This window comes from Geotrypetes seraphini, chromosome 9 (assembly GCF_902459505.1).
Source record: "Geotrypetes seraphini chromosome 9, aGeoSer1.1, whole genome shotgun sequence".
NCBI classification, from domain to species: Eukaryota; Metazoa; Chordata; class Amphibia; order Gymnophiona; family Dermophiidae; genus Geotrypetes; species Geotrypetes seraphini.
The window spans coordinates 116,419,600-116,438,358 of record NC_047092.1 but is presented as its reverse complement, the minus strand read 5'-3'; the positions used below and the strand labels follow the sequence as shown (position 1 = coordinate 116,438,358).

Genomic DNA, 18,759 nt, shown 5'->3' with positions numbered 1-18,759 from the left:
TGGTCCGAACGCCGCCGCGGTCTGCCTCGTGCTCAGGCTTCCTGCCTTTTAAGGGGGAGCCTGGGCACTGAAGCGACCTCTGACGCGGTGGGGGTGGGCGGAGCTATCTCTCGCCGCTACCCCGATCAGCCTTTCTCCCTTCCTGGCCGCCCCTGTGTCTCTCCTCTCAGCCCTGGTCTGTTCCTCTCCTCCTCCCGATCCTGCCCTGCAAGCACAAGACAAAACAAAACAGAGCTGGTCCGAACGCCGCCGCGGTCTGCCTCGTGCTCAGGCTTCCTGCCTTTTAAGGGGGAGCCTGGGCACTGAAGCGACCTCTGACGCGGTGGGGGTGGGCGGAGCTATCTCTCGCCGCTACCCCGATCAGCCTTTCTCCCTTCCTGGCCGCCCCTGTGTCTCCCTGTTCTTCCTTCTCTGCCAGGAGGTGAGCTAGCAGGTTTTGGAACTGCTAGCAGTGATTGATGTTGGAGTTCTGGTTTGTCAAATCCTGGGCAAGATTAGACTCTGTACAAAGAATCTAGTTTCCTTGGAACCACAGGAACTAGAAGTGGTGTTTCCCAATTTTTAAAAATAGTGTCTTTCATTAAGTTGTGAATGGGAAGCTTTCTTTGGTATCTGCTTGTAGGCCAAAGCATTAAAGAATCTGCCCTTGGTTCAGATTCTAACTCCATCTTGATCGGGAGAGCTTGATCCATTTCTCCAATAAATCTTGTATAGGAGAGGTTCTCTGGTGGTGATCTCCTGTGTGTGTAGAGGTGGAGGAGATGGATTTTACAAAATTCCATATGACTCTTCGGCTGAGAGCTCTGGACACTCAGAGGAGGAATGGTGTGACAAATCAAGTCATATTCCTCGATGTCATATGTTGGTGACAGAGAACATCAAAGTTCATTGATGAGGAGAGCATTGAGGTCTCTGTTGAGATGGAGAAGAGCATCGAGATGTATTTTGAGACACCCTATGATGTCGATGTGATGGAGATCTAGAAGAGGAGCTTCGATGTTTTGATAATGTCTCTCTCTTTGACCTCAAATGATATTGTGAGTGCGAGACCTGGCTCTCAATGGCTGCCTAGAGCAATACTCAGGCTGGGCAGGTACTGGTTGTGTCATTGCAGTGGTTTGAACTGCTTGAGACTAACATGCCAGCCAACTCCCTTTCTATTATCTTACTGATTTGATCTTAGAGGAAAGCACCAGTACCATGGTAGTCATCGGTGCAGATGGTACTAGATGTCGAGGCATTGGTGATCTTGATGAAGAGGCACGCCTTCTAAGAGACACTACCAACAAAGATGGCAACCTTGTTCCCATGCATTACGGTTTTGAATGCGTCAATGGTGTGGACGCCTGGTACGATGCTGATGCATTTTGAAGGGAAAGCTTGCCTATGCTTCTTAGCCTTTTTACTGGTATGTTCTGATGCTTATAGCAGTGATGATGTAGACGTTGAATGAGGCATCAATATTAATGCCAGCTTTGATGCTGAAGATGAAACTTGCATGTTGGTGTCAGAGGTTGCGGACATCCTTGATGCTCCTGATGTTGTCCTGAAAAATATTTTGAATTGGAGCTATCTAGCCTTTAGCGACCTCTTTTGAAGTTGAGAGCAACATTTACAAGGTGGTGAGAGCCAAGTCACTGAACACACCAATTATGTGGATCAGTACTGAAATAATCCTGTTATATCGAGTGCTCCATTTGAATCCACTAGAAGACTTTGACATGGAAGGAAAGACTGCCAACTTGAAATCAAAGGTCTCTATGGTCTGAGGAGGTTGAGTAAAAATAAATCCGAAAAAGGTTTGACATTCCTGACCTGAGGGAAAGCTTGGGGTGGGCCAAAGGCCTAAACACTGAACCTTGGGGAAAAATTAAATTTTTAAAAGGAAAAAGACTGAAAATGAATTAAGAGTAGCTAATGAGGAAAAAAGAACTGGGAAGACACAAAAATATGAGTTTGACATGCTTATGGAAGAACTCCAAATAACACAGCTTCTTTGCTCCACGGAAAACTAGGAATTGATGGTCCTGTGAGCTGATGTTGGGTGGGAAGGCATGTTCTTTAGAGGCAGTCTCGAGATTTGCAAGAAGTTTAAAGTGACTGTACACTTTTTGCACTGTCTGTACTGGGTTCCATGGGTGGTGTCACCCACATGTGATAATATACTGCTTGCTTGTTGTGGGATAAGGAAAAGTATACAGATAGATGGCATTTTCATTCTACTCACATGCTTTTCAAGAATACTTTATACCCACAACAATAAAGTGCAGATGTACTTTCACTGTGAAAACTGGTGCAAAGCCCCGGGATTAAAAGTATATACAATCTTTGTTGCCTTTGTTAACGTGCAGAGTTTGAAAACTGTCTCCCATATACAGAAGAAAGGGATAGTGTACTTCTCAATCGGCATTCACCCATCCAGTCAAACATCCCAAAAGGAAAAAAAAAAGTTCAATATACTATTTGTTACTACTTATTTGCATTCCAGATTGCTCTTGTTTTCCTCCCCCACTCAACCTCAATAAATATTGAAGGGCAGATCTTCAGAGAGACATCAACAAGTACATGACATGTATATTTATTTCTATTAAGGAGCATCAGGTTCTCCATTGAATAGTACAGAGGTAAGGTTCTATAATAAGCTCCATGGGTAATTTTCATATTGCCTGCCTCGTGCCTTTGAGATGCCTAATCAGAATATGCAATGTCTATTTGGGTTGCATCTGGTTATTATAGCTTCTTCCTCCTTTACTGAATTAAGGCAGCACCTCCCTAATAAATCAAAGCAATGTCTCACCTTCAGACACAGAGAAAGATGGCTTTAACACAGCCTCCAGAGTCTCTTCCACCTCAAAGAATGGATTCTCACTGAATATTAGCGTGTATAAGGTGACTCCCAATGCCCACATCTCCAGCTCAGGACCTTGATACCTGCACATAAGCAAAGAGTAAGCAGTGCAAGATATTACCCAAGGTATTCCAAGCCCACATATTCAGAAAAGAGCATGCCGGGATGTTATTCTTCCATTTTCAAAAGCAGTATGCAAGAACCAAGATAGCCACATGACTACAAGTTAGTAGGAATTGAAACAGAAGTTGCAAAAATCAAGCCTGGCTTGCTAAAGTATTTCAAAAGTTTCTATGTATGAAGAATTTGTAGGAGAGTTGAACAAACAAGCATACGTCAGGTCAACTGACTCAGCAGCAGTGTTATAGAGTGCCATACAGAAGATCTGTGTTAAACTCAAGAGCTGGACTTCTGATTCTTGTACTTAAAGGAGATGAGGAGGACACTATGAAAGCAGCAGTCACAGCTACCAGAGGAAAGTTACTGCACTATGATGATACCTAGTAATCAGATAAAGTGCATATATTCTTCCAGGACAAGCAGTATAACAAGTTCTCACAATTAGGTGACATCATCTGATGAAGCCCACACAAATAAGCCTTTACAGTTTAGAAAATCTTTCTAGAAGATGCCTTTACAGTTTACAAAAACTTTCTAATTAACACAGGGGTTCTTTACCAGAAGTGCCTGTAACAGAGGCCCAGCCAGAACTTGATTTTAGGAGGTGGAGGGCCAAATATTTCCTCTCATTTTGGATTGGATTTATTAAATTTGATATACTACTTTTACAGAAGTATTAAGCATTGTATAAAAAACAATATTTGTAACAATCTTCAGAAATGGCATACTTAACAATCAAGGCACAAATGGATAGCAACTGTTCAAGAAGCTCTACATCTACTCAACATAATAATGCTGAAATAAGATTGCCATAACCAAATTTTGAAAGGCAAAATCAGACAAATCAGTTTCAAATTTGTTCGACCAAGAGTATCGAGTATCAAAGTACCAGACCTGCATATCAAAAAGCTCTTATTTCTAGTTGACAAAAGTCTTACTACATTTTGCAATGATCTTTGAAGGAATATACTAAAACAATTTCTTGAACAAGTACTCAGGTTGTCTCTTATATAATGCCTTAAAAGTCAACATGTTAACTTGAATTCAATGCATTTTGAAATAGGCAACCGCTGACAAAGCATACTTTTGTTGACAGGGATGCTTAAAACCCTTCCGGCTGAAGACGCTCTCTGCTGGAGTCCCCCCGCCTGTGCTGCTTGAACAGCGAGAAAGCTGGCAAGATGCTCAAGCCTCCAACACCTGCACTTCCACTCGTGTCCCGTTCAATATATGAACCAAGCATGCATGGAAGGTCCAGTGTTGGTGGCTGGAATAGCCTGCCGACTTCTTGCTGCTCAGGCAGAATGAGGTTGGGGGCTAGGTTTCAAGAAGTGAATCTCTCTGGCTGACAAGGCTTGAGAATCCCCACCAGCCAGGCATCCGATGCCAGAATTTTAGAAAGGGCTTGAGCCTAAAGTAGAGGCCTAGGTCCTCCCACTGCTACTGTATGCCTCTAGCCCACACCTCTAAGGAATACAGGAAGATGTCAAATAGGATTTGAAGAAGGGTCTTGAAATCTGAGGTAATTTATCAAAACTTTCTAGACAGAAAGAAGGCAGTTATTAGGACAATTATTGGAGTATAATATGAATATGCTATGGGGCAGATTTGCATACCTGTCACTTCCATTATATGCAAATCTCTCTCATGCATATTCATTAGGGTTATCCCAAAAACCTGACTGGCTGGTGGTCCTCCAGGACAGGGTTGGGAACCACTGATTTAGGGCCAAGAAGGGAAGATATACGGCAAGTGCTGCATTAGCCTCAACTGAATGAGGCCATTAATTCCTTGGGACCCTATTACCCTTTTACTGGCTGAAGCATCTGGTGTGCACTTAGGGCTCCTTTTACTAAGGTGTGGTAGCGTTTTTTGCGCACACAGGAAATTACCACACGCTACACCGCACTCTACGCTTCTAGAACTAATGCCAGCTCAATGCTGGCGTTAAGGTGTAGTGCGCGCTATTCCACGTGTTAAAGCCCTAACGCGGCTTAGTAAAAGGAGCTCTTAGTGTTCTTTGAGCTGGGAGACTTCCACACCAATCTACCATTTTTGGAAAACCTTCAGGCTCAGAATCTGTTCTCCAGGAACCAAAACATTCCTGCTGAGAAAGTTGGCCTGGACATCCTCTATCCTAGCTTTGGGAGATGCCGACAGATGGAAAGTACAGTATTCTGGTCTCCCTGACAGAGCAGAGCCACCAACACACTTCTATAATTGGTTGCCCACATTTATTTACTACTTGTGCATGTAAATATACAGAATACCAGCCTGCCCAACTTGAGTGGGTATGGGACTCTAGGGGATTTTAAAAGAGCACACACTGAGGATGAATCCCTTAGGGCAGCACAAGCTCAAGTTGTGACTGTGGATGGGAGTCCCATGTGCAATCAGGATCTCTCCAAGCACCCCTGTACTTCATAATAAAGAGGGATTTGCTGTTTAGAATGGCCAAGGGAACTTTGGAGGGGGAAGAAAGAGCAGTCTTTCCAGCATTGGCTATACTGCCCCACTGCTGCAGTTGCCAAGCAAGAGAGTGGAAACTATTATAAAGAATAAAATGATGACAAAAATAGTTTAATGGAAAAGAGTCAGCATGGCTTCAGCCAAGGGAAGTCTTGCATCAACAATTTACTTCATTTATTTGAAGGTGTGAATAAACATGAATAAAAGTGAGCCAGTAATATAGTATATCTAGATTTTCTGAAAACATTCAATAAAGTTCTTCATGAGAGACTCCTGAGAAAACTAAAAAGTTTTGGGACAGGAGACAATGTTCTGTTGTGGATTAGGAATCGGTCATTGGACAGAAAACAGAGGGTAGGTTAAATTGTCATTTTTCTCAATGAAGGAGAGTGAATAATGGAGTGCAACAGAGATCTATACTGGGATTGGAATGTCCCATGCATTTTTGAACTCTGTAACTGGTTTTATCTCCACCACCTCTACCGGGAGGGCATTCCAGGCATTCTACCACCCTTTCCATGAAAAAGTATTTCCTGATGTTTCTCCTAAATCTACCACCCTTCAACCTCATATTACATATGTCCTTTAGTTTTACTGCTTCTCCATCTCTGGAAAAATTTGTTTGTAGATATTAATATGTTGAGGAATTCCTGACATTTGCAGGTGTGATAAGGTGTCACAGATGATATGAAAACTGAGTTTGTGAATAAATTAAAACAAAGTGCCTATATATTAAAATTTGGGAACTCATAGAAACATAGAAATAGACGGCAGATAAGGGCCCACGGCCCATCTAGTCTGCCCACCTTAATGTCCCTCCCCTACCTTTGCCCTGTGAATAGATCCCATGTGCCGATTCCATTTGGCCTTAAAATCAGGCACGCTGCTGGCCTCAATCACCTGTAGTGGAAGACTATTCCAGCGATCAACCACTCTTTCAGTGAAAAATAATTTCCTGGTGTCACCTCGTAGTTTCCCGCCCCTGATTTTCAACGGATGCCCTCTTGTTGTCGTGGGACCCTTGAAAAAGAAGATATCTTCCTCCGCCTCGATGCAGCCCGTAAGATACTTGAACGTCTCGATCATGTCCCCCCTCTCTCTGCGCTCCTCGAGCGAGTATAGCTGTAATTTGTCAAGCCGTTTTTCGTATGGTAGATCTTTGAGTTCCGAGACCATCCGGGTGGCCATTCTTTGCACCGACTCCAGTCTCAGCACATCCTTGCGATAATGCGGCCTCCATAATTGCACACAGTATTCCAGGTGGGGCCTCACCATGGATCTATACAATGGCATAATGACTTCCGCCTTACGACTGACGAAACCCCTTCGTATGCAGCCCATGATTTGTCTTGCCTTGGACGAAGCCTGCTCCACTTGATTGGCAGACTTCATGTCCTCACTGACGATTACCCCCAAGTCTCGTTCTGCTACCGTTTTTGCTAGGATCTCGCCATTAAGGGTATAAGACTTGCATGGATTCTGGCTGCCCAGGTGCATAACTTTGCATTTTTTGGCATTGAAGTTGAGTTGCCATGTCCTAGACCATCGCTCCAGTAGGAGTAGGTCGTGCATCATGTTGTCGGGCACTGAATCTTCGTCTGTTGTGCATTTGCCCACTACATTACTCAGTTTGGCGTCATCGGCGAATAATGTTATTTTACCTCGAAGCCCTTCTGCCAAGTCTTTTATAAAGATGTTGAATAGGATTGGGCCCAAGACTGAGCCCTGTGGTACTCCACTAATCACTTCCGTCATTTCGGAGGGGGTGCCGTTCACCACCACCCTTTGGAGCCTACCTCCAAGCCAGCTCCCAACCCATTTCATCAATGTGTTACCTAATCCTATAGAACTCATCTTGCTCAGTAACCTGCGGTGTGGTACGCTATCGAATGCTTTGCTAAAGTCCAGGTACACGATGTCCAGGGACTCCCCAATATCCAGCTTCCCCGTTACCCAGTCAAAGAAGCTGATCAGGTTGGATTGGCAGGATCTCCCCTTAGTAAATCCATGTTGTCGGGGATCCCGTAGATTCTCCTCATCCAGGATCTTATCTAATTGGTGCTTGATTAGAGTTTCCATTAGTTTGCTCACTATCGATGTTAGACTCACTGGTCTGTAGTTTGCTGTCTCCATCTTTGAGCCTTTCTTGTGGAGTGGAATGACGTTAGCCGTCCTCCAGTCCAACGGGACGCTGCCTGTACTAAGGGAGAGGTTGAAGAGTGCGGACAGTGGCTCCGCCAAGACATCACTCAGCTCCCTAAGCACCCTGGGGTGCAGGTTGTCCGGCCCCATTGCTTTGTTAACCTTGAGCTTTGACAGCTCACCGTAGACACTGCTGGGTGTAAACTCAAAGTTACTAAACGGGTCAACTGAGCCAACCCTTGTCTGTAGCTGAGGGTCGAGCCCTGGCGCTTCTTGGGTGAAGACTGAGCAGAAGTATTCATTTAATAGCTGGGCTTTTTCCGAATCCTTTTCCACATAGTCTTCGTCTGGTTTCCTAAGACGTACAATCCCGCCTGAGTTTTTTCTTTTATCACTGATATACCTGAAGAAGGATTTATCTCCCTTCTGGATGTTCTTTGCTAGAGACTCCTCCATGAGGAATTTAGCCTCCCTGACTGCTGTTTTGACGGCTTTTGATTTGGCCAGGTAGTCTGCTCTAGAGTCCTGCTTCCCTGATTGTTTGTAAGAGATGAATGCTTTTTTCTTCTCCTTGATCAGGTCTGAGATCTCCGCAGTAAACCACTGTGGCTTATTGTTCCTTCGCCGTTTACTTACTGATTTTACATAGCGGTTTGTTGCTTCTTGTATGGTTGCTTTCAAAGTCGACCACATGTCTTCCACGTTATCGGTTTCTTCTTGGCTTTGTAGCGCCTGGTGAACGAAGTCTCCCATTTCTTTGAAATTTGTGTCCTTGAATTTGAGGACATTGGTTAGTGTAGTAGATTTAGTGAAACCTTTCCTGATATTGAACCATACCATGTTGTGGTCACTGGAGGCCAATGTGTCACCCACCGAGACCTCTGTGACACTTTCTCCATTGGTAAGTATCAGGTCCAGTATTGCCTGATCCCTTGTCGGTTCCAACACCAGTTGCCTGAGGCTTGCTCCTTTCATAGAGTTTAATAGCCTCCTGCTGCTGCCGGAAGCAGAGGTAAGTGTAACCCAATCCACATCAGGCATGTTGAAGTCACCTAGCAATACTGTGTCCCCACGCAAGGTGATATTTTCTATATCTTCGATTATTTCCATATCCAGGTCATCCTGTTGTCTTGGGGGTCTGTAAATTACGCCAAGATACAAGCATTTGTCCTTCCCTCTGGCCAAATTAACCCAAAGGGATTCCCCAGTATACTGGACATCTGAGATTCTCGTGACCTTAATGTCATCTTTAGTATATAATGCTACACCCCCTCCCTTCCTACCCTCTCTGTCCCGGCGAAGCAAGTTGTAACCCGGTATGACCATGTCCCACCCGTGGGAGTCTGTGAGCCAGGTTTCGGATATCGCCACCACATCCAGGTTGGCATTCCTTATTTCTGTTTCCAATTCCAGGATCTTGTTTCCTAAACTGTGTGCGTTGACGTACATAGCCCTCCATGTTATATTTTTGTTATGTCTCAGTGGGGATATTCCTGGTTGAGCTATTTGAACACCTTTAGCATTGTTTGTGTTATTTGTGCTTTCCTGAGGCTCAGAACCACAATGTGTACTCCCCATATACCCAGAACTACAGTGTGTACTCCCCCTAGACCCGGAATTACAATGTGACCCATAAATATGATGTGACCCTACTCCCGACTCAAAAGTGTGTGCACTCACCCCTGACCCAGAATTTCGGTGTCTACTTTCCTCAGCCTCATAAATGTATTGGCATTTTAGTTCGCCTGGTATGTTGTTTGTGCCTGTACCCTCCCCCAACTTACCTAGTTTAAAGCCCTGTGGAGTAGGCGGGCTAGGCGGTGTCTCATGTCAGACTCATGAGAAAAAGTCTGAGACAGTGTACTTACAGATTGGAAAATCTAAATTGCTGTATCTGCATTCTAGCTAATCTAAGGAAGGTCAGAGGATGACCTGCAATTTTTTAAGACATAGGTAAATTTATGTATTATTGTTCAAATGCAGTTATGGAATTTAAGATAAGGTTTTCAGAGGAAAGAGGGAAAACTGTCTTTGTATATAGATTCACACACAATAAGAACATAAGAAGTTGCCTCCGCTGGGGCAGACCAGAGGTCCATCCTGCCCAGTGGTCCGCTCTCGCGGCGGCCCATCAGGCCTAATTGCCTGAACAGTGCCCCTGACAAAGAAGGTAAATAGAATGTTGGGCATGATAAAGAAAGGAATCTCGAGTAGATCGGAGAAAGTTATAATGCCGCTTTATAGGGCAATGGTCAGACCCCACTTGGAATACTGCGTCCAACATTGGTCTCCCTACCTAAAGAAGGATATAAAACTGCTGGAGAGGGTGCAGAGACGAGCAACTAAACTAGTGAAGGGTATGGAGAAACTGGAATATGAGGATCGACTTAAAACACTGGGATTGTTCTCCCTTGAGAAAAGGAGACTGCGTGGGGATATGATCGAGACCTTCAAAATACTGAAAGGAATCGACAAAATAGAGCAGAGAAGATTATTTACATTGTCCAATTTGACACGGACAAGAGGACATGAAATGAAGCTAAGGGGGGACAAGTTCAGGACTAATATCAGGAAGTTCTTCTTCACACAGAGAGTGGTTGACATCTGGAATACTCTCCCAGGGGAGATTATTGCAGAATCGACAGTCCTAGGCTTCAAAAGCAAACTAGATGCATATCTCCTTGAGAGAGGCATATAAAGATATGGCTGGCTATAAAATAAGCCAGGTGTATACCTGGCAGGGCCTCCGCGTGTGCGGATCGCCGGACTTGATGGACCGAAGGTCTGATCCGGAGATGGCGCTTCTTATGTTCTTATGACTAATTTTGTAACTGCCTCTAATCCTATCCCTAATACCTACCTCTAATTCTATCTGTACCCCTCAATCCCTTTGTCCTCCAGGTACCTGTCCAGACCCTCTTTGAAGCCCTGTAGCGTGCTCCTGCTTATCACATCCTCCGGTAGCGCGTTCCATGTATCTACCACCCTCTGAGTGAAGAAGAACTTCCTGGCGTTTGTTCTAAACCTTTCCCCTTTCAATTTCTCTGAGTGCCCCCTTGTACTTGTGGTTCCCCGTAATTTGAAAAATCTGTCCCTGTCTACTCTTTCTATGCCCTTCATGATCTTGAAGGTTTCTATCATGTCTCCTCTAAGTCTCCGCTTTTCCAGGGAGAAAAGCCCCAGCTTCTTCAGTCTGTCACTATATGAGAGGTCCTCCATACCCTTTATTAGCTTAGTTGCTCTTCTCTGGACTCTCTCAAGTACCGCCATGTCTTTCTTGAGGTATGGCGACCAGTACTGGACACAGTACTCCAGGTGCGGGCGCACCATTGCACGATACAGTGGCAGGATGACTTCCTTCGTCCTGGTCATGATACCCTTCTTAATGATGCCCAACATTCTGTTTGCCTTCCTTGAGGCTGTGGCGCACTGCGCCGACGCCTTCAATGATGTGTCTACCATCACTCCCAGGTCTCTTTCAAGGTTACTCACCCCTAGCGGTGATCCCCCCATTTTGTAAGTGAACATCGGGTTCTTTTTCCCTACATGCATGACCTTGCATTTCCCTATGTTGAAGCTCATTTGCCACTTTTTGGCCCACTCTTCCAGCGCTGTCAGAGCTTTTTGGAGATTTTTGCAGTCCTCCTTGCTTTCAACCCTGCTGTATAATTTGGTGTCATCCGCAAATTTAATAACCTCACATTTTGTTCCTGTTTCCAGGTCGTTAATGAATATATTGAACAGGAGTGGTCTCAGCACCGACCCCTGCGGAACTCCACTCGTGACCCATTGCCAGTCTGAGTAATGACCCTTTATTCCAACCCTCTGTTTCCTATCCGCCAGCCAGTTTTTGATCCATCGGTGGACCTCCCCTTGCACCCCTTGGTTCCATAGCTTCCCCTTAGTAGTCTTTCATGTGGTACTTTGTCGAAGGCTTTTTGGAAGTCAAGGTAAATGATGTCTATAGATTCCCCTTTATCCACCTGGCTGTTTACCCCCTCAAAGAAGTATAATAAGTTAGTGAGGCATGACCTGCCCTTGCAGAAGCCATGCTGGCTCGGCTTTAGCTGCCCAGTGTTTTCGATATGCTCCCAGATGCAATCTTTAATCAGCGCTTCCATCATCTTTCCCGGGACCGAGGTCAAACTCACCGGCCTGTAGTTTCCTGGGTCTCCCCTTGAGCCTTTCTTGAAGATGGGCGTGACATTTGCTATTTTCCAGTCTTCCGGAATCTCTCCAGTTTTTAAGGATAGGTTGCATATTTGTCTAAGTGGCTCAGCTATTTCATTCCTTAGTTCCTTGAGTACCCTTGGGTGAATGCCGTCCGGACCTGGCGATTTGTCGCTCTTTAGCCTGTCTATCTGCCTGAGGACATCCACTTTGCTTACCTCTAGTTGGACCAGATTTTCATCCTGATCTCCTTTTACGATCTCCTCGGGTTCCAGAATGTTGGTTGTGTCCTCCCTCGTGAAGACTGAAGTGAAGACTCATTTAGCCTGTCAGCTATCTCCTTCTCCTCTTTTACCACTCCCTTTCTGTCTCCATCATCCAAGGGTCCCACTTCCTCCCTTGCTGGTTGCTTCCCCTTGACGTACCTGAAGAATGATTTGAAGTTTGTTGCTTCCCCCGCCAGTCTTTCTTCATAATCTCTTTTTGCTTTCCTAACCACTCGGTGACACTCCTTTTGGTGCTTTTTGTGCTCCTTTTGGTTGTCCTCTGATTTGTCCTTTTTCCATTTTTTTGATTGAGGCCTTCTTGTCCCTTATCGCACTTTTCACTGCATTTGTTATCCACACTGGGCTTTTTGTTCTATTTTTTTTGCACCCTTTCCTGAACTTGGGGACGCACAGGTTTTGTGCTTCGTGCACCGTGCCCTTGAGTAAGGTCCAGGCTTTTTCTACGGACTCCATCTTCCTTGCGGTGTCGTTGAGTTTCTTTCCCACCATTTTCCTCATGGTATCATAATTCCCTTTTTTGAAGTTCAGTGCTGTCGTTGTAGTTCTTTTCACCTTTGATGATCCAATTTCTAGCCTGTACTGGATCGTGTTGTGATCGCTGTTTCCTAGTGGGGCTAGTACCACCATCTCTTTAGCGGGTCCCCCATGTCCGGTGAAGATTAGGTCAAGAGTGGCATCTCCCCGCGTTGGTTCCGTGATGAGTTGTTCCATGAAACAGTCCCTCGTGACCTCCAGAAATTTGGTCTCCCTCATGCTGTTTGAGTGCCCTATACTCCAGTCTATTCCCGGGTAGTTGAAGTCCCCCATCACCACCACACTTCCACTTTTGCATACCTGCCTCAGTTCAGCCTCCAGATCCTGGTCGATTTCTTCTGTTTGTTCCGGTGGGCGATAGTACAGACCCATTTTTATGTCTGCTCTAGTTCCTCCGGATAGCTTAACCCATAGTAATTCCAAGTCATCCGCCCTTGCTGTTGTTTCCATCCTGGTTGAATGTATGGAATCCTTTATATATAGCGCTATTCCTCCACCTTTTTTGTGTGGCCTATCTCTCCTGTAGAGTTTGAACCCTGGTAAAGCCACATCCCATTTATTGTCCTCAGCCTACCACGTTTCTGTGACTCCGATTATGTCAAGGCCCTTTTTGTTGGCTAAGGCTTCCAACTCTCCCATTTTAGCCCTTAGGCTCCTAGCATTTGTGTATAGGCAATGTAGGTCCCGGTTGTTTGCCTCTCTCGTTGGTTTTCCTCGTGGTTGGGCACCCATTTTTAGTTGTCCTTTTGGATTCCGTTGTTCTCTGTTAGTCCTGTTTGCCAATTTCATTTGTGCCCTGGACCCCTGCAAATTGTCCTTTGGTCCTCTATTTCTTATAGATTACATAAGAACATAAGATTTGCAGCTGCTGGGTCAGACCAGTGGTCCATCGTGCCCAGTAGTTTGCTCACGCGGCGACCCATAGGTCAAAGACCAGTGGTCTATTTGGGTCTAGCCCAGGGGTCTCAAAGTCCCTCTTTGAGGGCTGCAATCCAGTCAGGTTTTCAGGATTTTCCCACTGAATATGCATGAGATCTATGTGCATGCACTGCTTTCAATGCATATTCATTGGGGAAATCCGGAAAACCCGACTGGATTGCGGCCCTCAAGGAGGGACTTTGAGATGCCTGGTCTAGCCTTACCTGCATATGTTCTGTTCCAGCAGGAACTTATCCAACCTTTTCTTGAATCCCTGAAGGGTGCTTTCCCCTATAACAGCCTCTGAAAGAGCGTTCCAGATTTCCACCACTTTGTGGGTGAAGAAGAACTTCCTTACATTTGTACGGAATCTATTCCCTTTTAACTTTAGCGAGTGCCCTCTGATTCTCTTCACCTCGGAGAGGGTGAACAATCTCTCTTTCTCTACTAAGTCAATTCCTTTCAATATCTTGAATGTTTCGATCATGTCCCCTCTAAGTCTCCTCTTTTAAAGGGAGAAGAGGCCCAATTTCTCTAGCCTCTCATTGTACAACTCCTCCAGTCCCTTAACTATTTTTGTCGCTCTTCTCTGGACCCTTTCGTGTAGTACTATGTCCTTTTTCATGTATGGCGACCAGTGTTGGACGCAGTATTCCAGGTGGGGGCGTACCATGGCTCGGTACAACGGCATGATAACCTTTTCAGATCTGTTTGTGATCCCCTTCTTAATAGTTCCTAATATTCTGTTTGCCCTTTTCGCTGCCGCTGCACATTGCACGGACGGTTTCATTGACTTGTCTACAAGTATTCCCAAGTCTCTTTCCTGGGGGCTCTTTCCAAGTATAGCACCGGATATCCTGTATTCGTGCATATGATTTTTGTTACCGACATGCATCACCTTGCACTTATCCACCTTGAACCTCATTTGCCATTTTGCGGCCCATTCCTCGAGTGTATTTATATTTCATTGTAGGTCTTTGCAATCCTTCTATGTCCTCATTACTCTGAATAACTTTGTATCGTCTGCAAATTTAATCACCTCACTTGTCGTGCCAATTTCTAGATCGTTTATAAATATGTTGAAGAGCACAGGCCCGAGCACCGAACCCTGTGGCACTCCACTCGTGACGCTTTTCCAGTCCCAGTATTGTCCACTTATCCCCACTCTCTGTTTCCTATCCACCAACCAGTTTTTAATCTACGTGAGTATATCACCCTTGATTCCATGGCTTGCAATTTTTCAAAAGTAGACGTTCATGCGGGACCTTGTCGAACGCCTTTTGAAAATCTAGATATACGATGTCGACTGGGTCACCCTTGTCTATCTGCCTATTTACTTCCTTGAAGAAGTGTAGTAAGTTTGTCAAGCAAAATCTTTCTTTGCTGAAACCGTGCTAGCTGGTCTTCATCAGTTTGTGTCCGTCAAGGTGATCGATGATGCGGTCCTTTATCAGCGCCTCTACAATCTTTCCTGGTACCAAAGTCAGACTCACTGGTCTGTAGTTTCCCAAATCACCCCTTGAACACAAAGCTAATTAGGAGTTCACACAGATGTTAGGAAGTGTCTGTTTTTACAAACCAGGATGTAGGCCCTCTACTGACATGATGTATGTCTTGACAGGTTGCAAATGTCAGTTGTTATATGGAGAAAAGAAGTAACACTGCTATCTGTTGGACTTGATGAGCAAGTGCTGGTTTGTCTTTTACATTGTAATTTTATCTTTGGTTCAGGCTATAAAGAGTTAACTGGACAATTATATAGAAAAAAAAATATGTTTTTGTAAATGAACTAGGCTCCACAGGATATACATGCTTAGGAAGCTTACAAATCAGAATATTGTGTGTTAATGTCAAAGAAAGGATAAAATGTATTGCTTTGGCAAGATTTCTTTGAAGGAATTTGTACAGGAGAATGTAATGCGGGTTTCTTATTCCTTCCAATTGAACACATAACTACTTTATAATTTGATATTTACTTTACATTTATTATAATAAATCTCAAAGTCTCCCCTATTAAAAAAAGCACATTAGTTACCCGTAAACTATAGAATTACATACAAAATAGCATTACTTACACACAAAATGTTAATGAATAAAGCCCCTGCATTCTTAAAAAGACTTCTAATCCCTTATGTTCCAACAAGATCTTTAAGATCTGAGGAGAAATCTCTCCTCTCAGTCCCTTCACTAAGATTCATTTACTCGAGGAGGGACATGATCTTCTCTGTTATGGCACTTCAAACCTGGAACTTGCTTCCAATTTATATAAATGAAAAAAAATCACTTAGTAAGTTCAAAGGTCTCTTGAAAAGCTGGCTTTTTAAGGACGTTTTCTACTGAGCTGCTCGAATTCTATATAACTCAAACATCCTATAGTGGACTAAAATTCCTTTAAATGAAAATTAAGTGGGTAACTATTTCCCATCCTATTGTTTTAACCCCTATGTTCATTTTATTTGCTTATGAATTGTAATTAAACCTATCCTATGTCATAGTTTTAACAAATGTGTGGTTTTTGTGGGGGGTTTTCTTACCCTGATTTTATTACTATTTGTAAATCGCAATAGATTATGATATTGCGATCAAATCAAATTTCTAAATAAACTTGAAACTTTTGTGTCCAATTTAACAAGCCTCAAGACGGGAAGCTCTTTTACTGCCTAAGAGAGGAATTTTCATTCTGTGGAACGTCTCCTGAACCTGTATCCAGGTAAATAGTAGCCCCTGGATAAATACCATTCACGTATTTAAACATCTATATCATATCTTCTCTATTCTTTCTTTTCTCTAGGTACACATATTCAGGTATTCAAACCTCTTTACATATGTCTCTCAGCACAATCCTGATATCATTTTCATCACCTTCCTCTGGACTGCTTCAAGTCTTCTTACATCCTTAGCCAGATATGGCCTCCAGAACTGAACACAACATTCTAAATGGGGCCTCACCAATAACTTGTACAAGGATATTAACACCTCCCTTTTTTGCTGGCGATTCCTCTCTCTAAGCAGTCTTCTGGCTATGGTCATCACTTTGTTACACTGTTTCACTGCATTGAGATCCTCAGACACTATCACCCCAAGGTCCCTCTACCCGGTTCATTCATATTGGCTTCTCAAGCCCTAGCACATATAGCTTCTTTGTATTTTTACTCCCCAAGTGTATTTCTCTGCACTTCTTCACATTAAATTTTAACTGTCACACATTAGACCATTCCTCTAACATTCACAAATCTTTTTCTATTTCTTCCAGGGTAGCCACTCTGTTGCAAGGACTTATTAAACAAATCTGCAAAAGGTTTTACAAGAACTTCTCTGAATTCCCTCAATATCCTAGGATGGATTTTATCTAGTCCATGGCTTTGTCCACTTTTAGTTTTTACAGTTGTTCATAAACACTTTCTTTTATGAAAGATGCAGTATCTACTTTGTTCCCATATATACCTTTGTCAGCCAACTGAGGTTCTTCTCTAGACTTTTCTTCTGTGAACACAGAAGAGAAATATTCTAATCTTTCTCCTTCCTACTGTCAGCCTCAGCATTTTCAGTTGGCCTTACCAATGTCAGCAAAGGCCTATGGGAGATCATATCATTCATGTCTGACCTTAGGGTATGTCAGTGCAAACAGCCTTAGATTGCCCCAGACAGCCTAAATTACATCAGTGCTTAAAGGTAACAAAGGACCTTGGTTCAGCTAAGAGGTGCTAAAGACAGCTAAGATGTGCTAAGATGTGGTAATGTCTGGTGCTTAAGATGGACAGTAATTCCAGGTGCATGGTCTAACACAGATAGGGCTAGATTCATAAGCACATAAGCAATGCCTCTGCTGGGTCAGACCTGAGGTCCATCGTGCCCAGCAGCCCGCTCACGCGGCGGCCCCAAAAGGTCCCAGACCTGTGCAGTGATCCTCTATTTATACCCTTCTATCCCCCTTTCCAGCAGAAAATTGTCCAATCCTTTCTTAAACCCCAATACCGTACTCTGCCCTATTACGTCCTCTGGAAGCGCATTCCAGGTGTCCACCACACACTGGGTAAAGAAGAACTTCCTAGCATTTGTTTTGAATCTGTCCCCTTTCAGTTTTTCCGAATGCCCTCTTGTTCTTATATTTTTTGAAAGTTTGAAGAATCTGTCCCTCTCTACTCTCTCTATGCCCCTCTTGATCTTATAAGTCTCTATCAAATCCCCTCTAAGTCTCCTCTTCTCCAGGGAAAAGAGACCCAGTTTCTCCAATCTCTCAGCGTATGAAAGGTTTTCCATCCCTTTTATCAGATGTGTCGTTTCTCCTCTGAACCCTCTCGAGTAATGCCATATCCTTCTTTTTTTTTCTTTTAATTATTTATTTATCATTTTATAAATAATTATCAAGTATAACTTGTACAGAAAGCAAAAATTTAAGTTTAAGGATACATAGCCATAATCATCATATTAAAGTCCAAAAATCAAAGAAACAAATGAATAATACATATCCATATTTTCAGAGAAAAAACAAAAAGAAAACTCCATCATGTTACTTAAATTTTAACTCAATTTTAACTTTGAAGATCAAGATGTACGAAGGACAGTTTAAATTAAGAAAGAAAAACAAATAATGCTGAGATTAATCTAAGCTGAGCTCAAAGTTCCCTAATAACTTCCCATCTAGGGCTAGATCTTATTGTCCTTTTCTTTTTCCAAGCGAGACAGCAACAGGAAGGTCACCAGCTGTGAAGGATCAAAAAAGACAAATTTCTGAGAAGAATAATACACTATGCATTTACATGGGTGACGTAAATAAAAGGTTGCCCCAAGGGCCAACACCCCTGGCTTTAATAGTAGAAATTCTTTACGACGCCTCTGGGTTTCTCTGGCAAGATCAGGATACATTTGTATCTGCATTCCTAAAAATGTTTTCATTTTATTTTTAAAGAAAAGTCTCAGTAACCAGTTTTTGTCCAGGGCCAATGCCACTGTTAATAATAAGGTTGCTGGGACTGCCTTTTCAGTATTCGAGGATTCCAATATAGTGGACACATCCAAATTTTCCTGTTCAACCTCTTGCTGTTGTTTCCGTTGATTAGTAGGAAGATAGTAAACTTGTGTAAATGGTGGTATCATATTTTCAGACAAACTCAAAATTTCCATTAAATATCTTTTCAGCATCTCCCGAGGTGTAATCATCAAGACCTTAGGGAAATTTACCAATCTTAAATTATTTCCACGGGAAAAGTTTTCCAAGGATTCCAACTTTCTTCTAAGATTGGTATTGTCCTTAATTATTGTTTCATAAAT

The 18,759-nt window shown here is 43.4% G+C and overlaps 1 protein-coding gene across 3 annotated transcripts in view; it reads right to left on the bottom strand.

Annotated features, from left to right (window-relative positions):
• PASK (PAS domain containing serine/threonine kinase) overlaps positions 1-18,759 on the bottom strand; it is a 514,076-nt gene that overhangs the window by 64,334 nt on the left and 430,983 nt on the right. For all 3 annotated transcript variants that reach the window (XM_033957505.1, XM_033957503.1, XM_033957504.1), the window contains one exon: positions 2,798-2,931. In XM_033957505.1, the coding sequence (XP_033813396.1) occupies positions 2,798-2,931 (134 nt within the window). The remainder of the gene's footprint in view (positions 1-2,797; positions 2,932-18,759) is intronic.